The sequence below is a fragment of the Suillus fuscotomentosus genome (genome assembly GCF_016647785.1).
Source record: "Suillus fuscotomentosus strain FC203 chromosome Unknown F5891scaffold_1, whole genome shotgun sequence".
Classification (NCBI taxonomy): Eukaryota; Fungi; Basidiomycota; class Agaricomycetes; order Boletales; family Suillaceae; genus Suillus; species Suillus fuscotomentosus.
In genome coordinates this window covers 2,070,972-2,097,640 of record NW_024539513.1, presented here as the reverse complement: position 1 = coordinate 2,097,640, position 26,669 = coordinate 2,070,972, and the positions used below count along the sequence as shown (strand labels likewise).

At 39.5% G+C, this 26,669-nt stretch overlaps 3 protein-coding genes across 3 annotated transcripts; 2 read left to right on the top strand and 1 right to left on the bottom strand.

The window, feature by feature from the left end:
* Positions 1-4,137: 4,137 nt before the first annotated feature.
* On the top strand, positions 4,138-4,869 carry F5891DRAFT_974084 (uncharacterized protein; the record flags this gene model as incomplete). Its single annotated transcript, XM_041376411.1, has 3 exons — positions 4,138-4,572; positions 4,615-4,750; positions 4,790-4,869. The coding sequence occupies 3 exons, from the start codon at positions 4,138-4,140 to the stop codon at positions 4,867-4,869; spliced, it is 651 nt and encodes a 216-aa protein (XP_041234339.1).
* Positions 4,870-12,261: 7,392 nt separating this feature from the next.
* Positions 12,262-12,993, bottom strand: F5891DRAFT_974083 (uncharacterized protein; the record flags this gene model as incomplete). Its single annotated transcript, XM_041376410.1, has 3 exons — positions 12,262-12,341; positions 12,381-12,516; positions 12,559-12,993. The coding sequence occupies 3 exons, from the start codon at positions 12,991-12,993 to the stop codon at positions 12,262-12,264; spliced, it is 651 nt and encodes a 216-aa protein (XP_041234338.1).
* An 11,071-nt stretch (positions 12,994-24,064) lies between these two features.
* On the top strand, positions 24,065-24,421 carry F5891DRAFT_937224 (uncharacterized protein; the record flags this gene model as incomplete). Its single annotated transcript, XM_041374086.1, has 1 exon — positions 24,065-24,421. A coding segment is annotated over one exon (357 nt), but the record flags the coding sequence as incomplete, so codon positions are not given.
* Positions 24,422-26,669: the final 2,248 nt, after the last annotated feature.

Below are 26,669 nucleotides of genomic sequence, written 5' to 3'. Positions count from 1 at the left end.
TGTTTTTCTTGAACTGCACAGGTTTGAAACCTGCCAGTGATAGCATTTTTATTTTATGAAATCACACCTTGACATTTTGTCATGAATGATATGTGTTTCTTTTTCTTTGTTAGAATACACCTTGACGTTGACTCATGCGTATTTTTATGTTGTAGCTCATGCTCCCAAATATCTGCTTTATATGATGTTTGTGGATGCACTTTTCTGTATCCAAAAACATCTCTGGGCTCCATCTGATGTGGCTCCACATTTTCAAAGATCTTGACTTGGTTAAATAAGAAGAACAGATTACACATCAAACTTCCAAGTTTGATCCCAATGACCTGGGTAATGAGGAAGAATACACATCTGTCAAGGCTGAGATTCATGACAAAGATTCAAAAGAGCCATCTGACCACTATTTGCTTATGTATAAGGTTGAGGTGCACTATGTTTGAGACCATTTCATCATCATGTTGCTCTTCTCTTGCTTTTTGTTTTGAAAGTGTTGTATTGTGGTTTGTATTTAATTCATCTGTTCAGCTGAGGGAAAGCATTGTGAGTGACAGGGAACTATAAACTTGCCTTGCAGATTCACTTTTGAATGTTTTCTTTAAACATGCATCCAAATGGTGTTAGTCAAACAGTTGCTACAATAGAATCCAAATCTGTTTCAAATCTGTGTGTGGAGGTTCAAAACCTGCTAAAGATGAAATTCCTAGTGATTATCGGAGTCAAAATCTGTTTCTCTTGAACTGTGCAGGTTTGAAACCTACTAATGACAAAAATTTGTTTTTTTAATGAAAACACACCTTGACATATGCTCATAGTCGGTATGCTTATAAGCTCATCAGAGTTGTGTTTAGCCAATTGATCATTCTGACAGAATAAAATCTGTTTCTCTTGGAGTGCAACAGATTTGAAACCTGTCAAATGTTGCATTTTTTCCATAAGAACATGTCTTGAATATCTGCTGATAGACAGTATCTCAAACATTGATCTTCATCAGCCTTGGTCAAGTTGTCACCAGAGTCAAAATCTGTTTCTCTTGCACTTTGTGGGTTTCAAACCTGCCAGTAATAATATTTTTATTCTATGCAATTACACCCTAACATTTCCTAATGTAATTACAAAAATATCAAAGCTCAGCATTCAGTGAATTCATGCACTTATGATATGGTGGTTCCATACATGTCATTTCCCACCAAGTTATATATATTTACATGCTCCCTTTACAAGCACTTTGGTTCTGCCTTGTAGGAGCATGTTTAGTGAGGCATATGTGCCTCTGTTTTTGGTTTTTGTAACTTAGCTTTCTATAGTGCACTACCACTGTATGGTTCATTATTATGAGCCATAGATAGTAGCTATTGGAATATGATAATCAAGAAGAAAAGTCAGACTGGATATCTGTATAGTTTCGAAAACTACAACCACTTGGCTGAACACAACTCTGATGACCATGAGCATATGTAAAGGTGTGGTTTCATAAAAAAACATAGATTTGTTATTGGCAGGTCTCAAACCTACACAGTCCAAAAGCAACAGATTTTGACTCTGATGATCCTTTGATCAATTTTACTTTTAGCAGATTTTAAACCCACATAGACAGATTTTGATTCTGTTATATTAACTGCTTGACTAAGAACAATTAGAAGTACCTGTAAAGAAAACATTCACAAGTGAATTCACAAGGCAAGTCCACTATTCTCTGTCACTCACAATGTTCTTCCTCAGCTAAACAGATGAATTAAATATAGATTGCACTACAGCACTTTCAAAAGCAAGAGGAGAGCAACATGATGATGAAAGGGTCTCAAATACAGTGCACCTCAACTTTATACATGAGCAAATAGTGGTCAGATGGCTCTTTGAATCTTTGCCTTGAATCTTTGCCTTAACAGATGTGTATTCCTTCTCATTACCCAGGTCATTGGGATTAAACTTGAAAGTTTGATGTGTAGTCTGCTCCTCTTCTTCAACCAAGTCAAGACCTTTGGAGAGAATTAAATTGCTCTTGTGCTTATCATTCTGAGTTTGCATCAAGACTTTGGTCATATATTGAACTTTGCATCAAGGATAAAAGAATAAATAGTGATCATGCTATTAAAAGAACTGACAAAATGCAGATGAATGTGCCTTGAGTATTTACTTCTTTCATGAGAGGTGCATCTTACCAGCCTTAGTCAAGCAGTTGATTCGACAGAATTCAAATCTGTCTATGTGGGTTTCAAACCTACCAAGGATGAAATTGCCAAGTGATTACCAGAGTCAAAATCTGTTTATCTTGGAACGTGTGAGTTTAAAACCTGCCAATGATAACATTTTTGTTCTATGAAATCGCATCTTGACATTTCCTTATGATTGATATTTTTTTTTCCCATTAAAACACACCTTGATATTAACTTATGTGTACTTTCCTGAGAGCTTCATATCACTAGTCTTAGCCAAGTAGATGTTGCAATAGAGTCAAAATCTGTTTCTTTCAAAACATGCTGGTTCAAAACCTGCTTGCAAAATATTTTGCAGTGTATAGATTCTTAGAGACCCAAGTGCAAGAAAATAGGAACAGTCAGACATTTTAAAGTATTTATCAAAGTGATATCATTTGTGTCTGTTTTATCTTTTTCAATGCAGCCCAGGTGTTACTACTTTGGATTAGTTTTGCAGCAGGATGTAGTGAGAATGCTTCTCTTGCATCTATACATTGTGGCCTGTAGCTGAGAGTATCTTTCAGCATGACATGAAAATAAAATGATGAAAATATACTAGTAGTATTGGATTGGACAATAGATGGACATATAATGTAGGGCGTGCACAAAAATGCAGTGCTTGGTATGGGACAGGGTGTGATTTCATAAAATAAAAATGTCATCATTGGTAGGTTTGAAACCTGCCCAGTCTAAGAGAAACAGATTTTGACTCTCAATGAATCCATTCAGAAGTGAATCCTGCAATTATATAGGTTTTGAACCTGCTTAGTCCAGGATAATCATATTTTGAATCTATTATGGCGATAATATGGCTAAGACCATTTAAGATGAGTTTTTGAGAAAACTATTTACAAGGAAATGTTAAGGTGTGATTTCATAGGATAAAAATATTACCATCAGCAAGTTTCAAACCTGCACAGTTCAAAGAGAGAGAAACAGATTTTGACTCTAGCGATAACTCAGCTAAGACTGATGAAGATAAGTGTCTGAGATACTGTCTATGATTCAATATTTAAGGCATTTTTTTACAGCAAAAAGGTGACATTCAACAAGTTTCAAACCTGTTGCACTCCAATAGAAACAGATTTTGATTCTGCTATGATAACCACTTGGCTAAACACTAGTCTCAGCAGCTTTAAAGCAAACCGATCATGAGCATATGTCAAGGTGCATCTTTATGGAAAATGAAAATTATCCTTAGAAGGTTTTAAACCTGCATAGTCCCCGAGGCACAGATTTTAACTTTGGTGATCTCTTGACAATTTCATCTTTAGCAGATTTTGAACTCACACAGACAGATTTAGATTCTGTCGCACTAACTGCTTGGCTAAGAGCAGTTGGATTTAATTTTAATGAACTCATTCAGAAGTAAATCCTCAAGGCACATTTATCTGCATTTTGTCAGTTCTTTCAATAGCATGGTCATCGTTGATTCTTGCATACTGCTCTTATTGCAAAAGACACAGACTTCTGCTGGGGCTTTTGACTTCAAGACTCACCTAATAATTTCCTTGAAAAAGTGCAGATGGCTAACCATCACAGTGGGCTCATGAGTGAAAACTGACAATAAAAAGACTGCACAATATCCAATAGGGATGTTAGAAATTGATGTCTGTGCCCAAGCAAATGTCAGAGTATACAGTATTTTCATAGAAAACAAATGTTGCAATTAGTGGGTTTGAGCAGAATGAAAAAAAAATAATGATCATGCTATTGAAAGAAGTGACAAAATGCAGATAAATGTGTCTTGAGGTTTTACTACTGAATGTATTTATTAGGTTTGAAACCTGCCAATGATAATATTTTTATCCTACGAAATCACACCTTGACATTTTCTTATGAAGAGTTTTCTCAAAAATTTATCTTAAATGATCTTAGCCATGTTATTGCCATAACATCCTGCACAACACTCATAAACCTTCATCACCTACTAGTACTTCCCATCATGCAGCTCACCTTTTCAGCCACAGCCAAACAAGTTATCAAAATGACTGGGAAGGCCAAAGCTACTCTAGAAGAACAGATTATTAGAACTTTGTCAAAGAAGCATAAAAACAACAGCAGTGGGGATAGTGGGAACATGAACCTGAAGAAGGCCAAAAAAACCCTACTGCCTAGTAACACTTCCACCAATGGTGCAGGATCTATGGATGAAGATGAGCTAGTTGACAAAAATAGGCCTGTAACAGCACCATTGTCTCCATGTCCAGAGTTGATTTCTAGTCAGCAGGCTGTTGTGCATACTGAGAAAGAAGAGAATGCATTGTACAAAGATGATGAGATGACAGAAGATGAGCTTTGTATGTGCAATAACCTCAATGCAAATATCATATTAATCAAGCACAAAACAGAACACCTTATGAGGGATTTGAACTCACCAGTCCACACATTTTTGATCTAACATCACAGATTATTGAAATAGATGGTCATTGTGCTCATTATTTCAAGTGCCAATGGCAAAGAGAAAGTTATGTACTCCAACCATCAAAATCCAGGGAAGATGAACAAGGTATATAATGAAGACAGATTTGGTGATGAGGCTGAGTTGTTGGATGAGGGTGAGTGTTGTAGAGACTGATATCTCTGTGGCCTTGCAGAGGTTATATATGTGACCTGTCTCAAAGTACAGTTTGATGCACAACTTGTGCCAATACCTTTTCAATCATTCTCTATGTGAAGCGAAACTCTCCCGCACCAAGCGCACACTATCTTTCCATGCATCGGCCACTCCAAGCACTGCATTCTTGTGCGCTTTCCTGCGCTCGAAGCACCCTATGTCGCACATCCATCCATTGTCCAAACTAACCTCACTGGTACATGTTCATATCATTTTCTCCATATCAGACCATATTATATTTTAATGATTGCTTAATTCTCATGTCATGAACCCTCATTACATACTTTACCTACTCGCTTCGGCTCTGCTTCAGGGGTGTATTTTTAGACATATATAAGCGCCTGTAGTTCATATTTTACATCATTGAATCATATAGAAGCTCCCTGCACCTCACTATCAGTGTAAAGCTCATCCATCACATGCTATAGTTAGTAGCTATTGGCAATAAGAATATCCTTAATGTCTATTATGAATCTCTTCTTGAAAACCCACCTTGCACTTTTCCTGCACTACCTTCCCACGCATCGGCTGCCCTAAACACTTCATTCTTGCACTCACGTCTCATGTGCTTTCCTGCTGTGTCGATAGGGGTTGGCAGCTAGGAGCTTTCAGAAGTTTTGAGGGTCTTTTGGAGGTGTCAGGGGTCCTGTCCAGGCCTCGAGGCACCTAGGTACATATACCTAGTGCCTGTCAGTAGCTAGAGCTTGCTCATTCCACCAGCTTCTGTTCCTTTTACTTGGTTTGATGCCATCGACTCACTGTGCTTCACGTCGGCCAACGAGCAGCATCCTCCACACCAATCTCTAGATCTCTGCTGCACTTGCTTCCCCTTTAGGGTCAAATGCACTTGTCACTACAAGCATAGCAGCTTAGGCAAGCAAGACCCAATACATAGTTCAGTATACCACCATCTGAATAGTTGTTTCTACAGTGTGTTGCATCACACTGAACAAAGGGGTTCAACCAGCCAAGTTAGTGCTTGTCAAGGTAAGTGCATGCAAGAAAAGAAAACTCATCATTGAATTCAACTGATTCCTCAGGTGCACAAGCTTACATGAAAAACAAAAGATCAATGTCTGAGATACTATCTGTGAGCAAATATGAAAGCCATGTTCTTATAGAAAAAATGTGATGTTCCACAGGTTTTGAACTTATTGCACTGCAATAGAAACAGATTTTGACCCTATTATGACAGCCACATGGCTAAACACAACCTTGATCATCTGGCAAACAAACTGACCATAAGCAAATTTCAAGCCGTGTTTTCATAGAAAATGAATTTCATTATTTGCAGGTTTCAAACCTGCACTATCCAAGAGAACCAGATTTTGACTCTAGCAATCACTTGCCTATTTAACATTTGGTAGGTTTTGAACCCACACAGACAGATTTAGATTCTGTTGTATTGACTGCTTAGCTAAGACCAGTGAGATGCACTTGCAATGGACTTAATCAGAAGTGAACCCTCAAGGCACATTTATCTGCATTTGACCACCTCACAAAATAGTGGGATGTAATGACTCATGAGCTTGCATCCAAGGTAAGTTTTGATGGCAAAAGAAAAACCATGTTATTATACAGGTTTTAAGCCTGCTCGGTTTAACAGAAATAGATATAGAAAATGTCCATGGGCAAATGATTTAGGATTGACAATGACAGACCTTCAGAGTGTGTAGAGTTCAAAAAGTGAGCAGACCAGAGTCATGGCAATAACATGACTAAGACCATTTAAGATGAGTTTCTCAGAAAACCAGGTGGGTTTTCATGGAAAATAAAATTTATCATTAACAGGTTTTGAACCTGCACAGTCCAAGAGAAACAGATTTTGACTCTGATGATCCCTTGGAAAATCCATCTTTAGCAGGTTTTGAACTCACACAGACAGATTTAGATTCTGTTGTATTGACTGCTTGGCTAATACCAGTTGAATGTACTTGCAATGACCTCAATCAAAAGTGAATCCTCAAGGCAGTTCTTTCAATAGTATGGTCACCATGATTTATTTTACTCTTATTGCAAAAAACATCAGACTTCTCCTGGGGCTTTTGACTTCAAGACCTGTTTATCTAGCAATTGCTCTGAAAAAGTGCTGATGACAGACCACTATAGTGGGCCAATGATGTTTGTGATATCTTGGGATATTAACAGCTGGGTCACAAGTGAAAACCAACAATGGAAGGATCACATATGATTGGACTCAAAAAGGATATTGGAAACTAATACTAGAACCAAAATGCAAACAAATATATCTTGAGAATTCACTTCTGAATGAGCTCATTAGTAGTGCATCTGACTGGTCTTAGCCAAGCAGTTGATATGATGGAATCCAAATCTGTCTGCATGGGTTCAAAACCTGCTAAAGATAAAATTGCAAGTGATTATCAGAGTCAAAATCTGTTTCACTTGGACAGTGCAGGTTTGAAACCTGCCAATGATAACATTTTTATTTTATGAAATTGCACAACCAGTGAGATGGTACTCTCAGGAAAGTACACATGTGTCTATTTCAAGGTGTGTTCTAACAGGAAAAACACATATAGATCAGTGTCTGAGATGCTGTCTATTGTAAGGCAGCTAGCAAGTTCGAAGGAGAATGTGAGCAAAGGTAGTTTAGACATGAGACAAGAAACACAAAAGGTTAGACTCTGGAGATGGACACATTGAGGAAGGCTTTTCTGAAGTACTTGGAGTGGTGTAGCACTCGAGCTCGCGCTAGGCTCATATTCAGCCATTTCACGCATCACGTCAAATGTCCATCACACAATATCCACTTCCCGATGCAACCTGATGCATATCCGCCAAACCCGACACTTTGACTAGCAGACCCAATGCATCAGCTGCATCGGACCTGATGTTTTTCCTGTGCTCTTGTCCTATCCGTGTCCTGTCTTGTCAGCTAGCCCCACTAGGTGCATACTTGATTATTTTGCACATTACTCATGTCGTAGCCAGCACTATTACATGTTTTCCCATAGTCTGCAGCGCCTTGTATTTACTTACATGTACATTGGACCCGAAATTCTTTGGCCACTACTTTTGCCTATAGGATTCTGGATTTCTACGTACTTATATATATTTGTTTCCACATAGCATATTCATCATCCAAGTAGTAGGGAGCTGTTTCCCGACACTTTGTGGTCAAACCCGATATTCCGTAGTTCTTAGTTGACATTGTGAATATTACCACTCTTTCTACCGCTTGCTATACCCGACATTCTTTTCCTAACCCGACACAAACCTGTCAAACCCACACCCGAAACCCACTAATTCACTAAACCCAAAAACATCGGCCAACACTTTGGCATCAGATTCGTAATTATACCTTCAGATTTTGTTTCTCGTGCTCGGACTTTTGACTGTTTATAGATTGACTATCTACAGACTTATTCTAATAGCAAACCCCTCGGGTTGAACACACTTGTCTAGCAAGTATAGCAGACTAGGCTGTGCAAGACCACTACAACATTTTATATTGCTGGATACTTACTTCATATAGTATCAAGCATTGTTGTATCTTTACAGCAGGGATCTTTTAGGATAGAATTCACTGCTTTCTACGAGGGTACATGGCTGTATATAAATGCAAAACGGTAAGGGTTCTTGGATAAGTTTTAAGACGAAAGAAAATACTGGAAACTGAATTAGTGGCATATGAGCGCAATGTATGTTTTAAGATAAACGAAAATACCAGTCACATCACGCTTCACATCTGAGTCATGCAGACACATTCCCCTACCAGCACAGCTTTTTTGCCCTTTCTCTCGCTACTGTTCCTCATTCTCTTCTTGCCACATTGAAAACTGTCAAAAACCACTATGTGACTGGTATTTTCGTTTATCTTAAAACATACATTGCGCTCATATGCCACTAATTCAGTTTCCAGTATTTTCTTTCGTCTTAAAACTTATCCAAGAACCCTTACCGTTTTGCATTTATATACAGCCATGTACCCTCGTAGAAAGCAGTGAATTCTATCCTAAAAGATCCCTGCTGTAAAGATACAACAATGCTTGATACTATATGAAGTAAGTATCCAGCAATATAAAATGTTGTAGTGGTCTTGCACAGCCTAGTCTGCTATACTTGCTAGACAAGTGTGTTCAACCCGAGGGGTTTGCTATTAGAATAAGTCTGTAGATAGTCAATCTATAAACAGTCAAAAGTCCGAGCACGAGAAACAAAATCTGAAGGTATAATTACGAATCTGATGCCAAAGTGTTGGCCGATGTTTTTGGGTTTAGTGAATTAGTGGGTTTCGGGTGTGGGTTTGACAGGTTTGTGTCGGGTTAGGAAAAGAATGTCGGGTATAGCAAGCGGTAGAAAGAGTGGTAATATTCACAATGTCAACTAAGAACTACGGAATATCGGGTTTGACCACAAAGTGTCGGGAAACAGCTCCCTACTACTTGGATGATGAATATGCTATGTGGAAACAAATATATATAAGTACGTAGAAATCCAGAATCCTATAGGCAAAAGTAGTGGCCAAAGAATTTCGGGTCCAATGTACATGTAAGTAAATACAAGGCGCTGCAGACTATGGGAAAACATGTAATAGTGCTGGCTACGACATGAGTAATGTGCAAAATAATCAAGTATGCACCTAGTGGGGCTAGCTGACAAGACAGGACACGGATAGGACAAGAGCACAGGAAAAACATCAGGTCCGATGCAGCTGATGCATTGGGTCTGCTAGTCAAAGTGTCGGGTTTGGCGGATATGCATCAGGTTGCATCGGGAAGTGGATATTGTGTGATGGACATTTGACGTGATGCGTGAAATGGCTGAATATGAGCCTAGCGCGAGCTCGAGTGCTACACCACTCCAAGTACTTCAGAAAAGCCTTCCTCAATGTGTCCATCTCCAGAGTCTAACCTTTTGTGTTTCTTGTCTCATGTCTAAACTACCTTTGCTCACATTCTCCTTCGAACTTGCTAGCTGCCTTACAATAGACAGCATCTCAGACACTGATCTATATGTGTTTTTCCTGTTAGAACACACCTTGAAATAGACACATGTGTACTTTCCTGAGAGTACCATCTCACTGGTTGTGCAATTTCATAAAATAAAAATGTTATCATTGGCAGGTTTCAAACCTGCACTGTCCAAGTGAAACAGATTTTGACTCTGATAATCACTTGCAATTTTATCTTTAGCAGGTTTTGAACCCATGCAGACAGATTTGGATTCCATCATATCAACTGCTTGGCTAAGACCAGTCAGATGCACTACTAATGAGCTCATTCAGAAGTGAATTCTCAAGATATATTTGTTTGCATTTTGGTTCTAGTATTAGTTTCCAATATCCTTTTTGAGTCCAATCATATGTGATCCTTCCATTGTTGGTTTTCACTTGTGACCCAGCTGTTAATATCCCAAGATATCACAAACATCATTGGCCCACTATAGTGGTCTGTCATCAGCACTTTTTCAGAGCAATTGCTAGATAAACAGGTCTTGAAGTCAAAAGCCCCAGGAGAAGTCTGATGTTTTTTGCAATAAGAGTAAAATAAATCATGGTGACCATACTATTGAAAGAACTGCCTTGAGGATTCACTTTTGATTGAGGTCATTGCAAGTACATTCAACTGGTATTAGCCAAGCAGTCAATACAACAGAATCTAAATCTGTCTGTGTGAGTTCAAAACCTGCTAAAGATGGATTTTCCAAGGGATCATCAGAGTCAAAATCTGTTTCTCTTGGACTGTGCAGGTTCAAAACCTGTTAATGATAAATTTTATTTTCCATGAAAACCCACCTGGTTTTCTGAGAAACTCATCTTAAATGGTCTTAGTCATGTTATTGCCATGACTCTGGTCTGCTCACTTTTTGAACTCTACACACTCTGAAGGTCTGTCATTGTCAATCCTAAATCATTTGCCCATGGACATTTTCTATATCTATTTCTGTTAAACCGAGCAGGCTTAAAACCTGTATAATAACATGGTTTTTCTTTTGCCATCAAAACTTACCTTGGATGCAAGCTCATGAGTCATTACATCCCACTATTTTGTGAGGTGGTCAAATGCAGATAAATGTGCCTTGAGGGTTCACTTCTGATTAAGTCCATTGCAAGTGCATCTCACTGGTCTTAGCTAAGCAGTCAATACAACAGAATCTAAATCTGTCTGTGTGGGTTCAAAACCTACCAAATGTTAAATAGGCAAGTGATTGCTAGAGTCAAAATCTGGTTCTCTTGGATAGTGCAGGTTTGAAACCTGCAAATAATGAAATTCATTTTCTATGAAAACACGGCTTGAAATTTGCTTATGGTCAGTTTGTTTGCCAGATGATCAAGGTTGTGTTTAGCCATGTGGCTGTCATAATAGGGTCAAAATCTGTTTCTATTGCAGTGCAATAAGTTCAAAACCTGTGGAACATCACATTTTTTCTATAAGAACATGGCTTTCATATTTGCTCACAGATAGTATCTCAGACATTGATCTTTTGTTTTTCATGTAAGCTTGTGCACCTGAGGAATCAGTTGAATTCAATGATGAGTTTTCTTTTCTTGCATGCACTTACCTTGACAAGCACTAACTTGGCTGGTTGAACCCCTTTGTTCAGTGTGATGCAACACACTGTAGAAACAACTATTCAGATGGTGGTATACTGAACTATGTATTGGGTCTTGCTTGCCTAAGCTGCTATGCTTGTAGTGACAAGTGCATTTGACCCTAAAGGGGAAGCAAGTGCAGCAGAGATCTAGAGATTGGTGTGGAGGATGCTGCTCGTTGGCCGACGTGAAGCACAGTGAGTCGATGGCATCAAACCAAGTAAAAGGAACAGAAGCTGGTGGAATGAGCAAGCTCTAGCTACTGACAGGCACTAGGTATATGTACCTAGGTGCCTCGAGGCCTGGACAGGACCCCTGACACCTCCAAAAGACCCTCAAAACTTCTGAAAGCTCCTAGCTGCCAACCCCTATCGACACAGCAGGAAAGCACATGAGACGTGAGTGCAAGAATGAAGTGTTTAGGGCAGCCGATGCGTGGGAAGGTAGTGCAGGAAAAGTGCAAGGTGGGTTTTCAAGAAGAGATTCATAATAGACATTAAGGATATTCTTATTGCCAATAGCTACTAACTATAGCATGTGATGGATGAGCTTTACACTGATAGTGAGGTGCAGGGAGCTTCTATATGATTCAATGATGTAAAATATGAACTACAGGCGCTTATATATGTCTAAAAATACACCCCTGAAGCAGAGCCGAAGCGAGTAGGTAAAGTATGTAATGAGGGTTCATGACATGAGAATTAAGCAATCATTAAAATATAATATGGTCTGATATGGAGAAAATGATATGAACATGTACCAGTGAGGTTAGTTTGGACAATGGATGGATGTGCGACATAGGGTGCTTCGAGCGCAGGAAAGCGCACAAGAATGCAGTGCTTGGAGTGGCCGATGCATGGAAAGATAGTGTGCGCTTGGTGCGGGAGAGTTTCGCTTCACATAGAGAATGATTGAAAAGGTATTGGCACAAGTTGTGCATCAAACTGTACTTTGAGACAGGTCACATATATAACCTCTGCAAGGCCACAGAGATATCAGTCTCTACAACACTCACCCTCATCCAACAACTCAGCCTCATCACCAAATCTGTCTTCATTATATACCTTGTTCATCTTCCCTGGATTTTGATGGTTGGAGTACATAACTTTCTCTTTGCCATTGGCACTTGAAATAATGAGCACAATGACCATCTATTTCAATAATCTGTGATGTTAGATCAAAAATGTGTGGACTGGTGAGTTCAAATCCCTCATAAGGTGTTCTGTTTTGTGCTTGATTAATATGATATTTGCATTGAGGTTATTGCACATACAAAGCTCATCTTCTGTCATCTCATCATCTTTGTACAATGCATTCTCTTCTTTCTCAGTATGCACAACAGCCTGCTGACTAGAAATCAACTCTGGACATGGAGACAATGGTGCTGTTACAGGCCTATTTTTGTCAACTAGCTCATCTTCATCCATAGATCCTGCACCATTGGTGGAAGTGTTACTAGGCAGTAGGGTTTTTTTGGCCTTCTTCAGGTTCATGTTCCCACTATCCCCACTGCTGTTGTTTTTATGCTTCTTTGACAAAGTTCTAATAATCTGTTCTTCTAGAGTAGCTTTGGCCTTCCCAGTCATTTTGATAACTTGTTTGGCTGTGGCTGAAAAGGTGAGCTGCATGATGGGAAGTACTAGTAGGTGATGAAGGTTTATGAGTGTTGTGCAGGATGTTATGGCAATAACATGGCTAAGATCATTTAAGATAAATTTTTGAGAAAACTCTTCATAAGAAAATGTCAAGGTGTGATTTCGTAGGATAAAAATATTATCATTGGCAGGTTTCAAACCTAATAAATACATTCAGTAGTAAAACCTCAAGACACATTTATCTGCATTTTGTCACTTCTTTCAATAGCATGATCATTATTTTTTTTTCATTCTGCTCAAACCCACTAATTGCAACATTTGTTTTCTATGAAAATACTGTATACTCTGACATTTGCTTGGGCACAGACATCAATTTCTAACATCCCTATTGGATATTGTGCAGTCTTTTTATTGTCAGTTTTCACTCATGAGCCCACTGTGATGGTTAGCCATCTGCACTTTTTCAAGGAAATTATTAGGTGAGTCTTGAAGTCAAAAGCCCCAGCAGAAGTCTGTGTCTTTTGCAATAAGAGCAGTATGCAAGAATCAACGATGACCATGCTATTGAAAGAACTGACAAAATGCAGATAAATGTGCCTTGAGGATTTACTTCTGAATGAGTTCATTAAAATTAAATCCAACTGCTCTTAGCCAAGCAGTTAGTGCGACAGAATCTAAATCTGTCTGTGTGAGTTCAAAATCTGCTAAAGATGAAATTGTCAAGAGATCACCAAAGTTAAAATCTGTGCCTCGGGGACTATGCAGGTTTAAAACCTTCTAAGGATAATTTTCATTTTCCATAAAGATGCACCTTGACATATGCTCATGATCGGTTTGCTTTAAAGCTGCTGAGACTAGTGTTTAGCCAAGTGGTTATCATAGCAGAATCAAAATCTGTTTCTATTGGAGTGCAACAGGTTTGAAACTTGTTGAATGTCACCTTTTTGCTGTAAAAAAATGCCTTAAATATTGAATCATAGACAGTATCTCAGACACTTATCTTCATCAGTCTTAGCTGAGTTATCGCTAGAGTCAAAATCTGTTTCTCTCTCTTTGAACTGTGCAGGTTTGAAACTTGCTGATGGTAATATTTTTATCCTATGAAATCACACCTTAACATTTCCTTGTAAATAGTTTTCTCAAAAACTCATCTTAAATGGTCTTAGCCATATTATCGCCATAATAGATTCAAAATATGATTATCCTGGACTAAGCAGGTTCAAAACCTATATAATTGCAGGATTCACTTCTGAATGGATTCATTGAGAGTCAAAATCTGTTTCTCTTAGACTGGGCAGGTTTCAAACCTACCAATGATGACATTTTTATTTTATGAAATCACACCCTGTCCCATACCAAGCACTGCATTTTTGTGCACGCCCTACATTATATGTCCATCTATTGTCCAATCCAATACTACTAGTATATTTTCATCATTTTATTTTCATGTCATGCTGAAAGATACTCTCAGCTACAGGCCACAATGTATAGATGCAAGAGAAGCATTCTCACTACATCCTGCTGCAAAACTAATCCAAAGTAGTAACACCTGGGCTGCATTGAAAAAGATAAAACAGACACAAATGATATCACTTTGATAAATACTTTAAAATGTCTGACTGTTCCTATTTTCTTGCACTTGGGTCTCTAAGAATCTATACACTGCAAAATATTTTGCAAGCAGGTTTTGAACCAGCATGTTTTGAAAGAAACAGATTTTGACTCTATTGCAACATCTACTTGGCTAAGACTAGTGATATGAAGCTCTCAGGAAAGTACACATAAGTTAATATCAAGGTGTGTTTTAATGGGAAAAAAAAATATCAATCATAAGGAAATGTCAAGATGCGATTTCATAGAACAAAAATGTTATCATTGGCAGGTTTTAAACTCACACGTTCCAAGATAAACAGATTTTGACTCTGGTAATCACTTGGCAATTTCATCCTTGGTAGGTTTGAAACCCACATAGACAGATTTGAATTCTGTCGAATCAACTGCTTGACTAAGGCTGGTAAGATGCACCTCTCATGAAAGAAGTAAATACTCAAGGCACATTCATCTGCATTTTGTCAGTTCTTTTAATAGCATGATCACTATTTATTCTTTTATCCTTGATGCAAAGTTCAATATATGACCAAAGTCTTGATGCAAACTCAGAATGATAAGCACAAGAGCAATTTAATTCTCTCCAAAGGTCTTGACTTGGTTGAAGAAGAGGAGCAGACTACACATCAAACTTTCAAGTTTAATCCCAATGACCTGGGTAATGAGAAGGAATACACATCTGTTAAGGCAAAGATTCAAGGCAAAGATTCAAAGAGCCATCTGACCACTATTTGCTCATGTATAAAGTTGAGGTGCACTGTATTTGAGACCCTTTCATCATCATGTTGCTCTCCTCTTGCTTTTGAAAGTGCTGTAGTGCAATCTATATTTAATTCATCTGTTTAGCTGAGGAAGAACATTGTGAGTGACAGAGAATAGTGGACTTGCCTTGTGAATTCACTTGTGAATGTTTTCTTTACAGGTACTTCTAATTGTTCTTAGTCAAGCAGTTAATATAACAGAATCAAAATCTGTCTATGTGGGTTTAAAATCTGCTAAAAGTAAAATTGATCAAAGGATCATCAGAGTCAAAATCTGTTGCTTTTGGACTGTGTAGGTTTGAGACCTGCCAATAACAAATCTATGTTTTTTTATGAAACCACACCTTTACATATGCTCATGGTCATCAGAGTTGTGTTCAGCCAAGTGGTTGTAGTTTTCGAAACTATACAGATATCCAGTCTGACTTTTCTTCTTGATTATCATATTCCAATAGCTACTATCTATGGCTCATAATAATGAACCATACAGTGGTAGTGCACTATAGAAAGCTAAGTTACAAAAACCAAAAACAGAGGCACATATGCCTCACTAAACATGCTCCTACAAGGCAGAACCAAAGTGCTTGTAAAGGGAGCATGTAAATATATATAACTTGGTGGGAAATGACATGTATGGAACCACCATATCATAAGTGCATGAATTCACTGAATGCTGAGCTTTGATATTTTTGTAATTACATTAGGAAATGTTAGGGTGTAATTGCATAGAATAAAAATATTATTACTGGCAGGTTTGAAACCCACAAAGTGCAAGAGAAACAGATTTTGACTCTGGTGACAACTTGACCAAGGCTGATGAAGATCAATGTTTGAGATACTGTCTATCAGCAGATATTCAAGACATGTTCTTATGGAAAAAATGCAACATTTGACAGGTTTCAAATCTGTTGCACTCCAAGAGAAACAGATTTTATTCTGTCAGAATGATCAATTGGCTAAACACAACTCTGATGAGCTTATAAGCATACCGACTATGAGCATATGTCAAGGTGTGTTTTCATTAAAAAAACAAATTTTTGTCATTAGTAGGTTTCAAACCTGCACAGTTCAAGAGAAACAGATTTTGACTCCGATAATCACTAGGAATTTCATCTTTAGCAGGTTTTGAACCTCCACACACAGATTTGAAACAGATTTGGATTCTATTGTAGCAACTGTTTGACTAACACCATTTGGATGCATGTTTAAAGAAAACATTCAAAAGTGAATCTGCAAGGCAAGTTTATAGTTCCCTGTCACTCACAATGCTTTCCCTCAGCTGAACAGATGAATTAAATACAAACCACAATACAACACTTTCAAAACAAAAAGCAAGAGAAGAGCAACATGATGATGAAATGGTCTCAAACATAGTGCACCTCAACCTTATACATAAGCAAATAGTGGTCAGATGGCTCTTTTGAATCTTTGTCATGAATCTCAGCCTTGACAGATGTGTATTCTTCCTCATTACCCAGGTCATTGGGATCAAACTTGGAAGTTTGATGTGTAATCTGTTCTTCTTATTTAACCAAGTCAAGATCTTTGAAAATGTGGAGCCACATCAGATGGAGCCCAGAGATGTTTTTGGATACAGAAAAGTGCATCCACAAACATCATATAAAGCAGATATTTGGGAGCATGAGCTACAACATAAAAATACGCATGAGTCAACGTCAAGGTGTATTCTAACAAAGAAAAAGAAACACATATCATTCATGACAAAATGTCAAGGTGTGATTTCATAAAATAAAAATGCTATCACTGGCAGGTTTCAAACCTGTGCAGTTCAAGAAAAACAGATTTTGACTCTAATGATCACTTGATAATTTCATCTTTAGTAGGTTTTGAAACTCATACAGACAGCTTTGGATTCTGTCACATTAACTGCTTGGCTAAGACCAGTCAGAAGTGAATCCTCAATGTATATTTATCTGCATTTTGTTAGTTCTAATATTAATTTCTAACATCTCTCTTGAGTCCAATCATATGTGATCCTTCATGCCATTGAAAGAACTGCCTTGAGAATTCACTTGTAAATGAAAACCTGTCGAGTGACACATTTTCTGTATTAGAACATATCTTTGATATCAGCTCATAGACAGCATTTCAAATGTTGATCTTTATCGGTCTTAGTCAAGTGGTCACCAGAGTCAAAATCTGTTTCTCTTGAACTATGCAGGTTTGAAATCTACTAATGATAACATTTTTATTTTTAATCTATGAAATCACACCTTCATATTTTCCACATGAATCTCAAAATGAATTGGAAGGCTGCAATTTTCTGATGGCATTATGACTTTGATAACCACTGAACTAGGACCAATGAAGATCAAAGTCTGAGAAGCTGTCTCTGAGCAAATATTCAATTGAGCTAGAAAAAATGTTATCATTGGCAGGTTTCAAGCCTGTGCTGTTCAAGAGAAACAGATTTTGACTCTGATACTCACTTAACAAGGCAATGTCATCTTTAGCAGGTTTTGAACCCACACAGACAGATCTGGATTCTGTCACATCAACTGCTTAGCTAAGACCAGTCAGAGGCACTACCAATGAATCCATTCATAAGTGAATCCTCAAGATATATTTATCTGCATTTTTCCAGTTCTAACATCAATTTCTGACATCTTTCTGGAGCCAAATCAAATGATACATTTCTTTTTCATGTTGCAACATGCTTAATTGAATATTTGCTCATGGACAGTTTCTCGGACTTTAATCCTCCTTGTTTCTAGTTCATGATTTATCAAAGTCAAAATCTGATTCTCCTGGACTGAGCAGGTCAAAAACATGTATCACTCAGTATATTTCAAGTATGCACAGTCCAAGATAAACAGACTTTGAATCTGTTGTAACAACCACTTGACTGAGATTGGTTATGATGAGTTTTTGAGACAACCTTTCACGAGCAAATGTTTAAGGTATATTTCAATGAAAAAGATGTAATTATATAGGTTTCAAACTCGCTCAGTTTAGGATAATCAGATTTTGAAAATATTGTGGCAATAACACAGCTAAGACTGTTTTTGAGAAAATGATTCATGAAGAAATAATGTCAGGGTGTGATTTCATAGAATAAAAATATTATCATCAGCAGGTTTCAAACCTGCACAGTACAAGAGAAACAGATTTTGACTCTGGTGACAACTTGACTAAAGACCAACAAAAACAAATGTCTGAGATGTCATCTGTGAGCAAATATTCGAGGCATGCTCTTATAGAAACAAAAATGCAATGTTTCACTGGTTTCAAACCTGTTGCACTCCAATTGAAACAGATTTGGATTCTGTTATGATGACCACTTGGCTAAATACAGCTATGATCAGCTTGCAAGCTGACTGACCATAAGCATATGTCCAGGCATGCTTTCATAGAATAAAAATAAACATGCTATCACTGGCAGGTTTCAAACTTGTGCAGTCCAAGAGAAACAGATTTTGACTCTAGTGATCCCTTGAAAATTTCATTTTTAGCAGGTTTTGAACCCACACAGACAGATTTAGATTCTGTTGTATTGACTGCTTGGCTAAGACCAGTGAGATTCATTTCCACTGAACTCATTCAGAAGTGAACCCTCAAGGTACATCTATCTGCATTTCATCATTTTTTAAATCACATGGTCACTGTTGATTCTTTTATCCTGCTTTTATTGCAAAAGACATCAGGCTTCTTCTGAGACTCTTAACCTTAAGACCTGTTTATCTAGCAATTGCTCTGAAAAAGTGCAGATGGCAGACCACCAAGGTGAGCCCATAATGTTTGTGATGTTTTGGTATTGATATCTGAGCCACAAGTGACAAGTAATAGTGGAAGGATCACATATGATTGGGCCCAAGAGGGATGTTAGAAATTGATGTCTGCATCCAGTGTGATGAGCTGAATTATTATGGCTGAGATGAAGGCAATGATGTATGAATGCAAGGGTTGGGCCTCCTCAAGCTTGGATATCAAATTCTAATCTCATCCAGCCAGGCCCAAAAAATTATTTATGTAAAATATCTATCTCTACTTCATTTATCTCATCTACCGCTGATGATCTCAAGCTTGATTGATATTACTGTTGGTTTCATACGCAAATAAGGAATTTTTTTTGCTACAGAATTACCAGAGGCAAATGCAAGTATCCTTGATGCAAACTCAGAATGATAAGTACAAAAACAATTTAATTCTCTCCAAAGGTTTCAACTTAGTTGAAGACAAAGACCAGATTACACATCAAGTTTGATTCTAATGATCTGAAGAATGAGGAAGAATACACATCTATCAAGGCTGAGATTCAATGCAAAGATTCAAGCTGTATTTGAGACCTTTCATCATCTTATTGCTCTCCTCTCACTTCTGAAAGTGCTGTATTACATTCTGTATTCAATTCATCTATTTAGCTGAGGGAAAACATGGTGAGTAACAGGGAATAGTAGACTTGCCTTGCAGATTCACTTCTTAATGGTCTCTTTAAAAATGCATCTAACTGGTGTTAGTCAAACAGTTGCTGCAACAGAATTCAAATCTGTTTTAAACCCACATGTGTGGGTTCAAAACCCACTACAGATGAAATTCCCAGTGATTTTCAGAGTCAAAATCTGTGTCTCTTGGGCTGTGCAGGTCTGAAACCTGCTAATGATAAAATTCAATTTTTTAATGAAACCACACCTGGACATATGCTTATGGTTGATTTGCTTATAATCTCATCAGAATTGTGTTTAGCCAAGTGGTCGTCATCCTGACATAATAGACATATGTTTCTGTTGGAGTGCAGCAGGTTTTAAACCTATTGAATGTTGCTTTTTTTCTCAAGAACATGCCTTGAATATTTGCTCATAAACAGTATCTCAGACATTGATCTTCATTAGTCTTAGTCAAGCCATTGTAAAGACTGATATCTCTGTGACCTTGTAGAGATCTAATTCCCCATCATCCCAATCACTTCCTAATATAGTGCAACTTATAGTATCTCATTCCAGTGCACTTGGCGCTTTATCGGCCACTCATGTGCACAAGTGCTTTGGTCACGCATTGGCACATGCATCCTTAGTTCTATCGCTCATCCTCCATCCATCCATTCCATGTCTGTTTGGTTCATCGGTGCATATTTCCATCATATTTCCATTTATTCTGACATATCTCCAGTGCATATGCTCATATTCTGTATGTTTTGTCATGGACCCTTATATTACATGTTATCACATATTCACTCCACTTCTCAGTTTGCTTTAGCACCTGACAGTGCTTAATGCTACTTAGTATATATACTTTGTTTGAACATTAATTAAACTAACCATCATCATTTTAGCAATTCATTGTTGAGTTCGTGCAAAAACAAGCCATACATCCCTCAAGATAGTGGACTTCGATGATATGTAATATTCTGGTCTTCCCATTTTCATAAGTGACTGAAATCCTTTGTCCAGCACAATTTCAAATGGCCACAGACTCTCTGATACCCAGCAAACAATCTCAGCCCTAGTACACAACACATTAGAGGATAGCGTAGATAAGTTAGAACTGACTATACTTTGTCTCGGCCTTGGTATGCTGACAATGTGAGTACATTATTTTTCCCTTTCCCTTTCTTTCAAATGAGGCTGTTATTGATCCATTTCATAGGACACTGCCCATGATCTTCTTTTGCACTTCATCAGCATCCTTGGCCTCATCAGTGGCTTGCAATACTTCTTCTCCCCAGCACAATCAAACATGTTTGTGCATGTTTCCTGTCAAGCGCGCTGTAGAAACTACAATACAGTGAAGCGCGAATGAGGCTCCAGACTGTATCTATAAATGTTGTAAGGTCATGTGTTGCCTAGTCTGCTATACTTGAGACGACAAGTGTATTCGACCCTAAAGGGGAAGCAAGTGCAGCAAGGATCTAGAAGTATGCACTGAAGCGAAGCACGAGAAAGCACAGGTGCATGCAAGGCATGGGAACGCGCACGTGTATTGCACAAAGCACAGGAAAGTGCGCGCAGGTATGTGGAAATGAGAGAAACTAAGCTTAAGTGATGATATGATGCAAGATAAGAGACGAGAGTACAAGATGTAAAGGAATAGATTTCTACTATGTTCTGCTAGGTAGATAGTGGGTAGGTAAAGTTGGGTAAAGTGAGAAGTAAGGTGGTGAAAAGTGTCTCATGGTATGTACTGCTGGCGCTTATATACAGCACCTAAGTGCTGTCATGCAGAGCCGAAGTGCTACCGAGTAAGGTATGTAAAGATATATATAAGTAAGGGTCCATGATAAAAATAAAGGTGGAATGATATGCTAATAAGGGAAATGAAAATATATGCACTAGGGAGCTTGGTGGACAGTGGATGGATGCATCTGGATGGCTGGCACTATAGGATGCTCAAGCGCGGGAAAGCACGCATGCATATACATTGTGAAGCATGGGAAGTGTGCACACATTATGCGGGAAAGCTGTGCCTCATATAGGGATAGCTGCGGATAGCACACAGAGTGACACTACAAGTTCATGCCATGTACTCCCTAGGGAAAACTACCATATCAGACCATGAGAGGCATGAGTCTCTACAGCGCATCACCTTTGTTGAGGTAATGTCTCACTGTGGTTTTGTAACCCTTGCCCTGGCACTTAAAGATGTGCGCCCGCTGGCCATTCTCCTTGACAATCTTGGGAATTGGGTCAAAGAAAGCATATATGGGTGAGATCCAGTCTTTCATGAATCATTCTGTTGGTGTTTGATCAAATTAATATCTTTTCCTAGGTTTTTGAACATACTTAGCTCATCTGCAGCATTTTCGTCTTCATTTTCGGTCACCACAAGTTCAACATCATCATTTTTTGCATTATCGCTACATAAATCTTCTTTCTCATCCTCTGTATGGACGACAGCTTGTTGACTTGGTGCAGGTGATGATCTCAATGCTGCAATGTTCTTTGGTGCTGTTCTCGCAGCACTTCCAGTGGGTGGGTTTGATTTTACCTTCTTTGGCTGTATCCTCACACTATCTCCATTGAAATCAGCTTAGCATTTTTTAGATGCAGTCTCTTCTAGTGTGGCTTTGGCTTTAGCAGAGACTTTGGGGACTCGTTTAGCAGTAGTATCAGAGTGCATGGTGTGAGTGAAGGGGTTGTGTTAATCGTGCAATTAGTGCTAGCATTTTGTGTTGATGTTGGTACAATAGAGTTTGACATGTACAATATGTCCAAATTTCATTCATTTGATGGACCATCAATACTAATATAATCTGAAACACATGTCAGGGGTATGGGTACCAGTACAGGTACTCTAATATCAGACCCCTACCTGTACCCCAGGGATACCTGTACCTGCAACCCACATGTGTTACCCAGACCTGTGCTCTTGCCTACCGACATTTAGCTTGCTGTAAAGAGTTTATTCCTGGTGGGCTATACAAAAGTTATATTCTATGTAAGTTCGAGGCACGAGAATGCGTGTAGAATTGGGTCTATGCGGCGACACAGCTTTTTTGGACTTTCATCTTTCTTGCTTCATACCACTACATACTACTCACAAGTGCTTTACTGCTCGACTATACTCTCATTTCGTCATTTTATCTTAGGATAATCTTTGACTAACAAATAATATGCCTAGGATTCGCAATGACCCCAATTTAAACATCTGCCTGGATCATGCTTCTGCACTGTTTGCAGCTGCACGGAACCAGATAGTCAACAAGAACATTTCAGAAGCTCAAGCTGTGCAGATCCTTTGGAACATTTGGGAGGCGGCTAACGATATCGAGAAAGCGCTCTGGCAAGAGCAACTCGAAGGCGACAGGGAGCAACTCGAGCATCAGTGTCTCATTCAAGAGGAACAAGAGGACAGGCTAGAGTGGGAGAAAGTGGAGGAGGAGGAAACCGCTTGGAAAGAGGAGAGAAAGAAGCATAAATACAAATACACGCCCATCCAGGCTACCGGTGTAGAGACTCGTGCATCTCATAGTGTGATATGGCGCTTTACACTAGGGAGTATACAGCACCAACTCGCAGCATCACTCTGTGTACCATCCACAGTGATTCCTATATGACGCGCAGCTTTCCCGCGCAACGCGCGCCATGCGCGCACCATTCCCGTGCTTCACGATGTATATGCGCGCGCGTTCCCGCGCTTGCGCGCCCTATAGCGCCAGCCATCCAGATGCATCCATCCACTGTCCACCAAGCTCCCTAGTGCATATATTTCTATTTCCTTTATTAGCATAGTTCCACCTTTATTTTTATCATAGTTTCTCACTCATATATATTTTTACATACCTACTCGGTAGCACTTTCGGCTCCGCATGAGCACGCTTAGGCGCGCTATATAAGCGCCAGCAGTACATACTATTATTTACCTTACTTTTCACCCAACTTTACCTAGTACTTACTACTTAGAAAGTCGCAGTAGAAATCTATTCATTAGCACAACACATCTCACATCCTTTATCTTGCTTATATCTTCACATAAGTTTAGTCTCTCTTATTTCCGCTTACACGCGCGTGCTTTCCCGCGCTTCGCGCTAATACGCGCGCGCATTCCCGCGCCTTCGTACCTTGCGCGCACCTGCGCTTTCTCGCGCTTCGCTGAAGCGCGTACCTCTAGATCTCCGCTGCACCTGCTTCCCCTTTAGGGTCGAATGCACTTGCCATCTCAAGTATCGCAGACTAGGCAACGCACGACCTACAACTTTTTAGATACAGTCAGGAGCATTTCTTTGTTCCTCTCAGTATTGTTGTTTCTACACCGGCATCCCAGACGAACCTTCTATCACCCCTTCAGCATATGCAATGAGGAAGTTAGACAAGGGCGAGTACATTGAATTATGGTACTTCACTAACGAGGGATTAGATGAAGCTCTCACCAGAAAAGCTGTCGTCGAGGACGACGCGATGGTGTTATCCACACTCGCGGATGGATCCATGGCTTGGATCACGGCGGCCTTAGCACACAATGCTTCATCCGTCATCAATGACGAAGACCTCACCTTTGAGGATTTCTGTCAGGCGTGTCCCAGGTTTATCACAGTCATAGAAGAAGCGGACTGGCCAATGGACCGTGTCAGGATGCTAGCAATATTTTGGAAAAATATTCAAGTTCACGAATTTCGTTCCATGCGGGACCCGATGTAGGGATTCATTTCTGGCTGGGCTTGTAGAGACTGTTTTTACCTTACCTTATGTTGGCACTTTTGTAGCTTACATAAAGAAAGTTACCTTTTCACCAGTTTTACTATGAGTCTGAGAGATCAGCAAGTTTTTATGATATTTCCTCTACTCTGAGCCTTGAGCCTGGTCCAGAAACCCTTTAGGGTCAAATAGCAGCTAGGTTCTGCAAGACCCAACACATTGTTCAGACTCACCATCTGAATTGTTGTACCTTCACCGATAGCGCGGAAATCTCTTCTCACGTATCAAGCTGAACGATGGAAACGCTGGCATGTCGTCGCAAAATCAGCTGCAGGTCCCTATGACTTGTCAGTCATCAACGACAACGTACTCAAGCGCACCAGAGAGAGGGTGTATTGGCAGGAGCATACCAAAAAAGACAATCAAAGAGATTATATGGTCAGTGATTTTGAGTTAAACCGTTATGCAACACTGACAAAATCTTCATTTGTCCTACTATTCATGGTCGTCTTTCATCTCATGAATTTGCACCTTTCCTGTGTCATGCCTCATGCCACAATGCCTCATGCTACATGCTTCGCTCACTGCTGCACCCTCGTTCGTCAACCTTATCAGGCTGATCAACGAGGAGCTACATTCAACAATGCTTCATTGAATCAGTGTTGCGATCATCAACATGATTCGCGAAAGCGCTCACCATCTCTCGAGAACAGTTCCAGCAGGAAGCATCCTCGACAGGATCTTCGATCTGGCACAAGTGGAAACATCCTCTCCGCTTGCGCAGTTTGCCTTGGGTGAAACCCCCACAAGATCATCGAGTGCAAAGCACTCAAAACATGGGACAATGTGTTTGATACGCTCTGTTCCCATCTCAGCAAGATCCTCACAATGCACAACAGACGCCCCATTTGCAGCGACTGGCAGAGAGCAGGAGGTTGCCCAGACACGACACACGACCATCATCATTTCTGTTCCAGATGCGCCGCTTCGTCTCATGGAGCTCAAGCATGTCCTCGAGCACAGAAAGTGTAACACTATTTCCCCTTACAAGCCGGAAGCATGGGAGTTGATGCTCATTTGTTCAGGACTCCTTGGTAGATACTCGCACATACCCGACGGCTTGTGTCATGGCTTTTCTCTTGATATTCCTACCATTAAATCTGTCCAATCTCCTCCAAACAAAGACTCTATTGTCACATACCAGCAAGAGTTCACATCCATTGTTCAATCTGAGTTACGGAAAAATAGATACATTGGTCCTTTCTCATCGGAGGAAGTTCAAAAGCTTATCGGACCATTTCAATCTTCTCCCTTTTCCATTATACCGAAGCCAGGATGGCCAGGACACTATCGCATTATTCAAAATTTTTCATTTCCGCATATGCCTTCTATCAAATTTCCTAATCCATCTATCAATTCTTGCATTAATCCTGACAATTTTCCCAGTACTTGGGGTACCTTTCACGTTATTGTGCTCACAATTAGCTGTCTTCCTCCAGGTTCTCAGTTCACTATGAGGGATGTTTCAGAGGCTTATCGCACCATCCCTCTTCATTACTCCCAATGGCCAGGTGCCGTCATGCGCATCTCAGATGACCAGTTTTGCATTGACATGTGCACATCCTTCGGCCTTCGTCCCTCGGCCGGAGCTTATGGTATTGTCGCCGATACAGGACTTTATTTATTTAGGTATCAAGGTATTGGTCCCGCGTCTAGGTGGGTCAATGACCATTTGTTTTTCCAGATACTTAGAGAGCACATCACTGAATACAACTTTCCACGACAAGATTGGCATCATGGAATCGTCAAACAAGGCATGCACCAAGATGGTGGCAGAATTTGGTTTGGGGGACATGTGTTCAACGATGGAACATTGGAAGATTTCGACGAGGACTGCCGGTATCCCATCTGCGACTTATCAGGATCATCCCCAAGGTCACCTGAAGACATGGTGATTTCATGCAACTTTGCAGACATTGATGAGACCTCTGACAAACTCGGCATACCCTGGGAGCAGCAAAAAGATGCACCGTTTAATGTTCATAATTCTTACATTGGTTTTATGTGGGACATTGCTCGTGATGTCATCTACTTGGACGAACCAAAGAAGCTCAAATACTTACGAGCGATCGAAGCATGGCGAAATCGTAAGACACATGTCCTCATTGACATGCAGCAACTATACGGCAAGCTATTACATACCACTCTCGTCGTCCTGAGAGGCCATGCATATCTCACAGCCCTCGAGGCC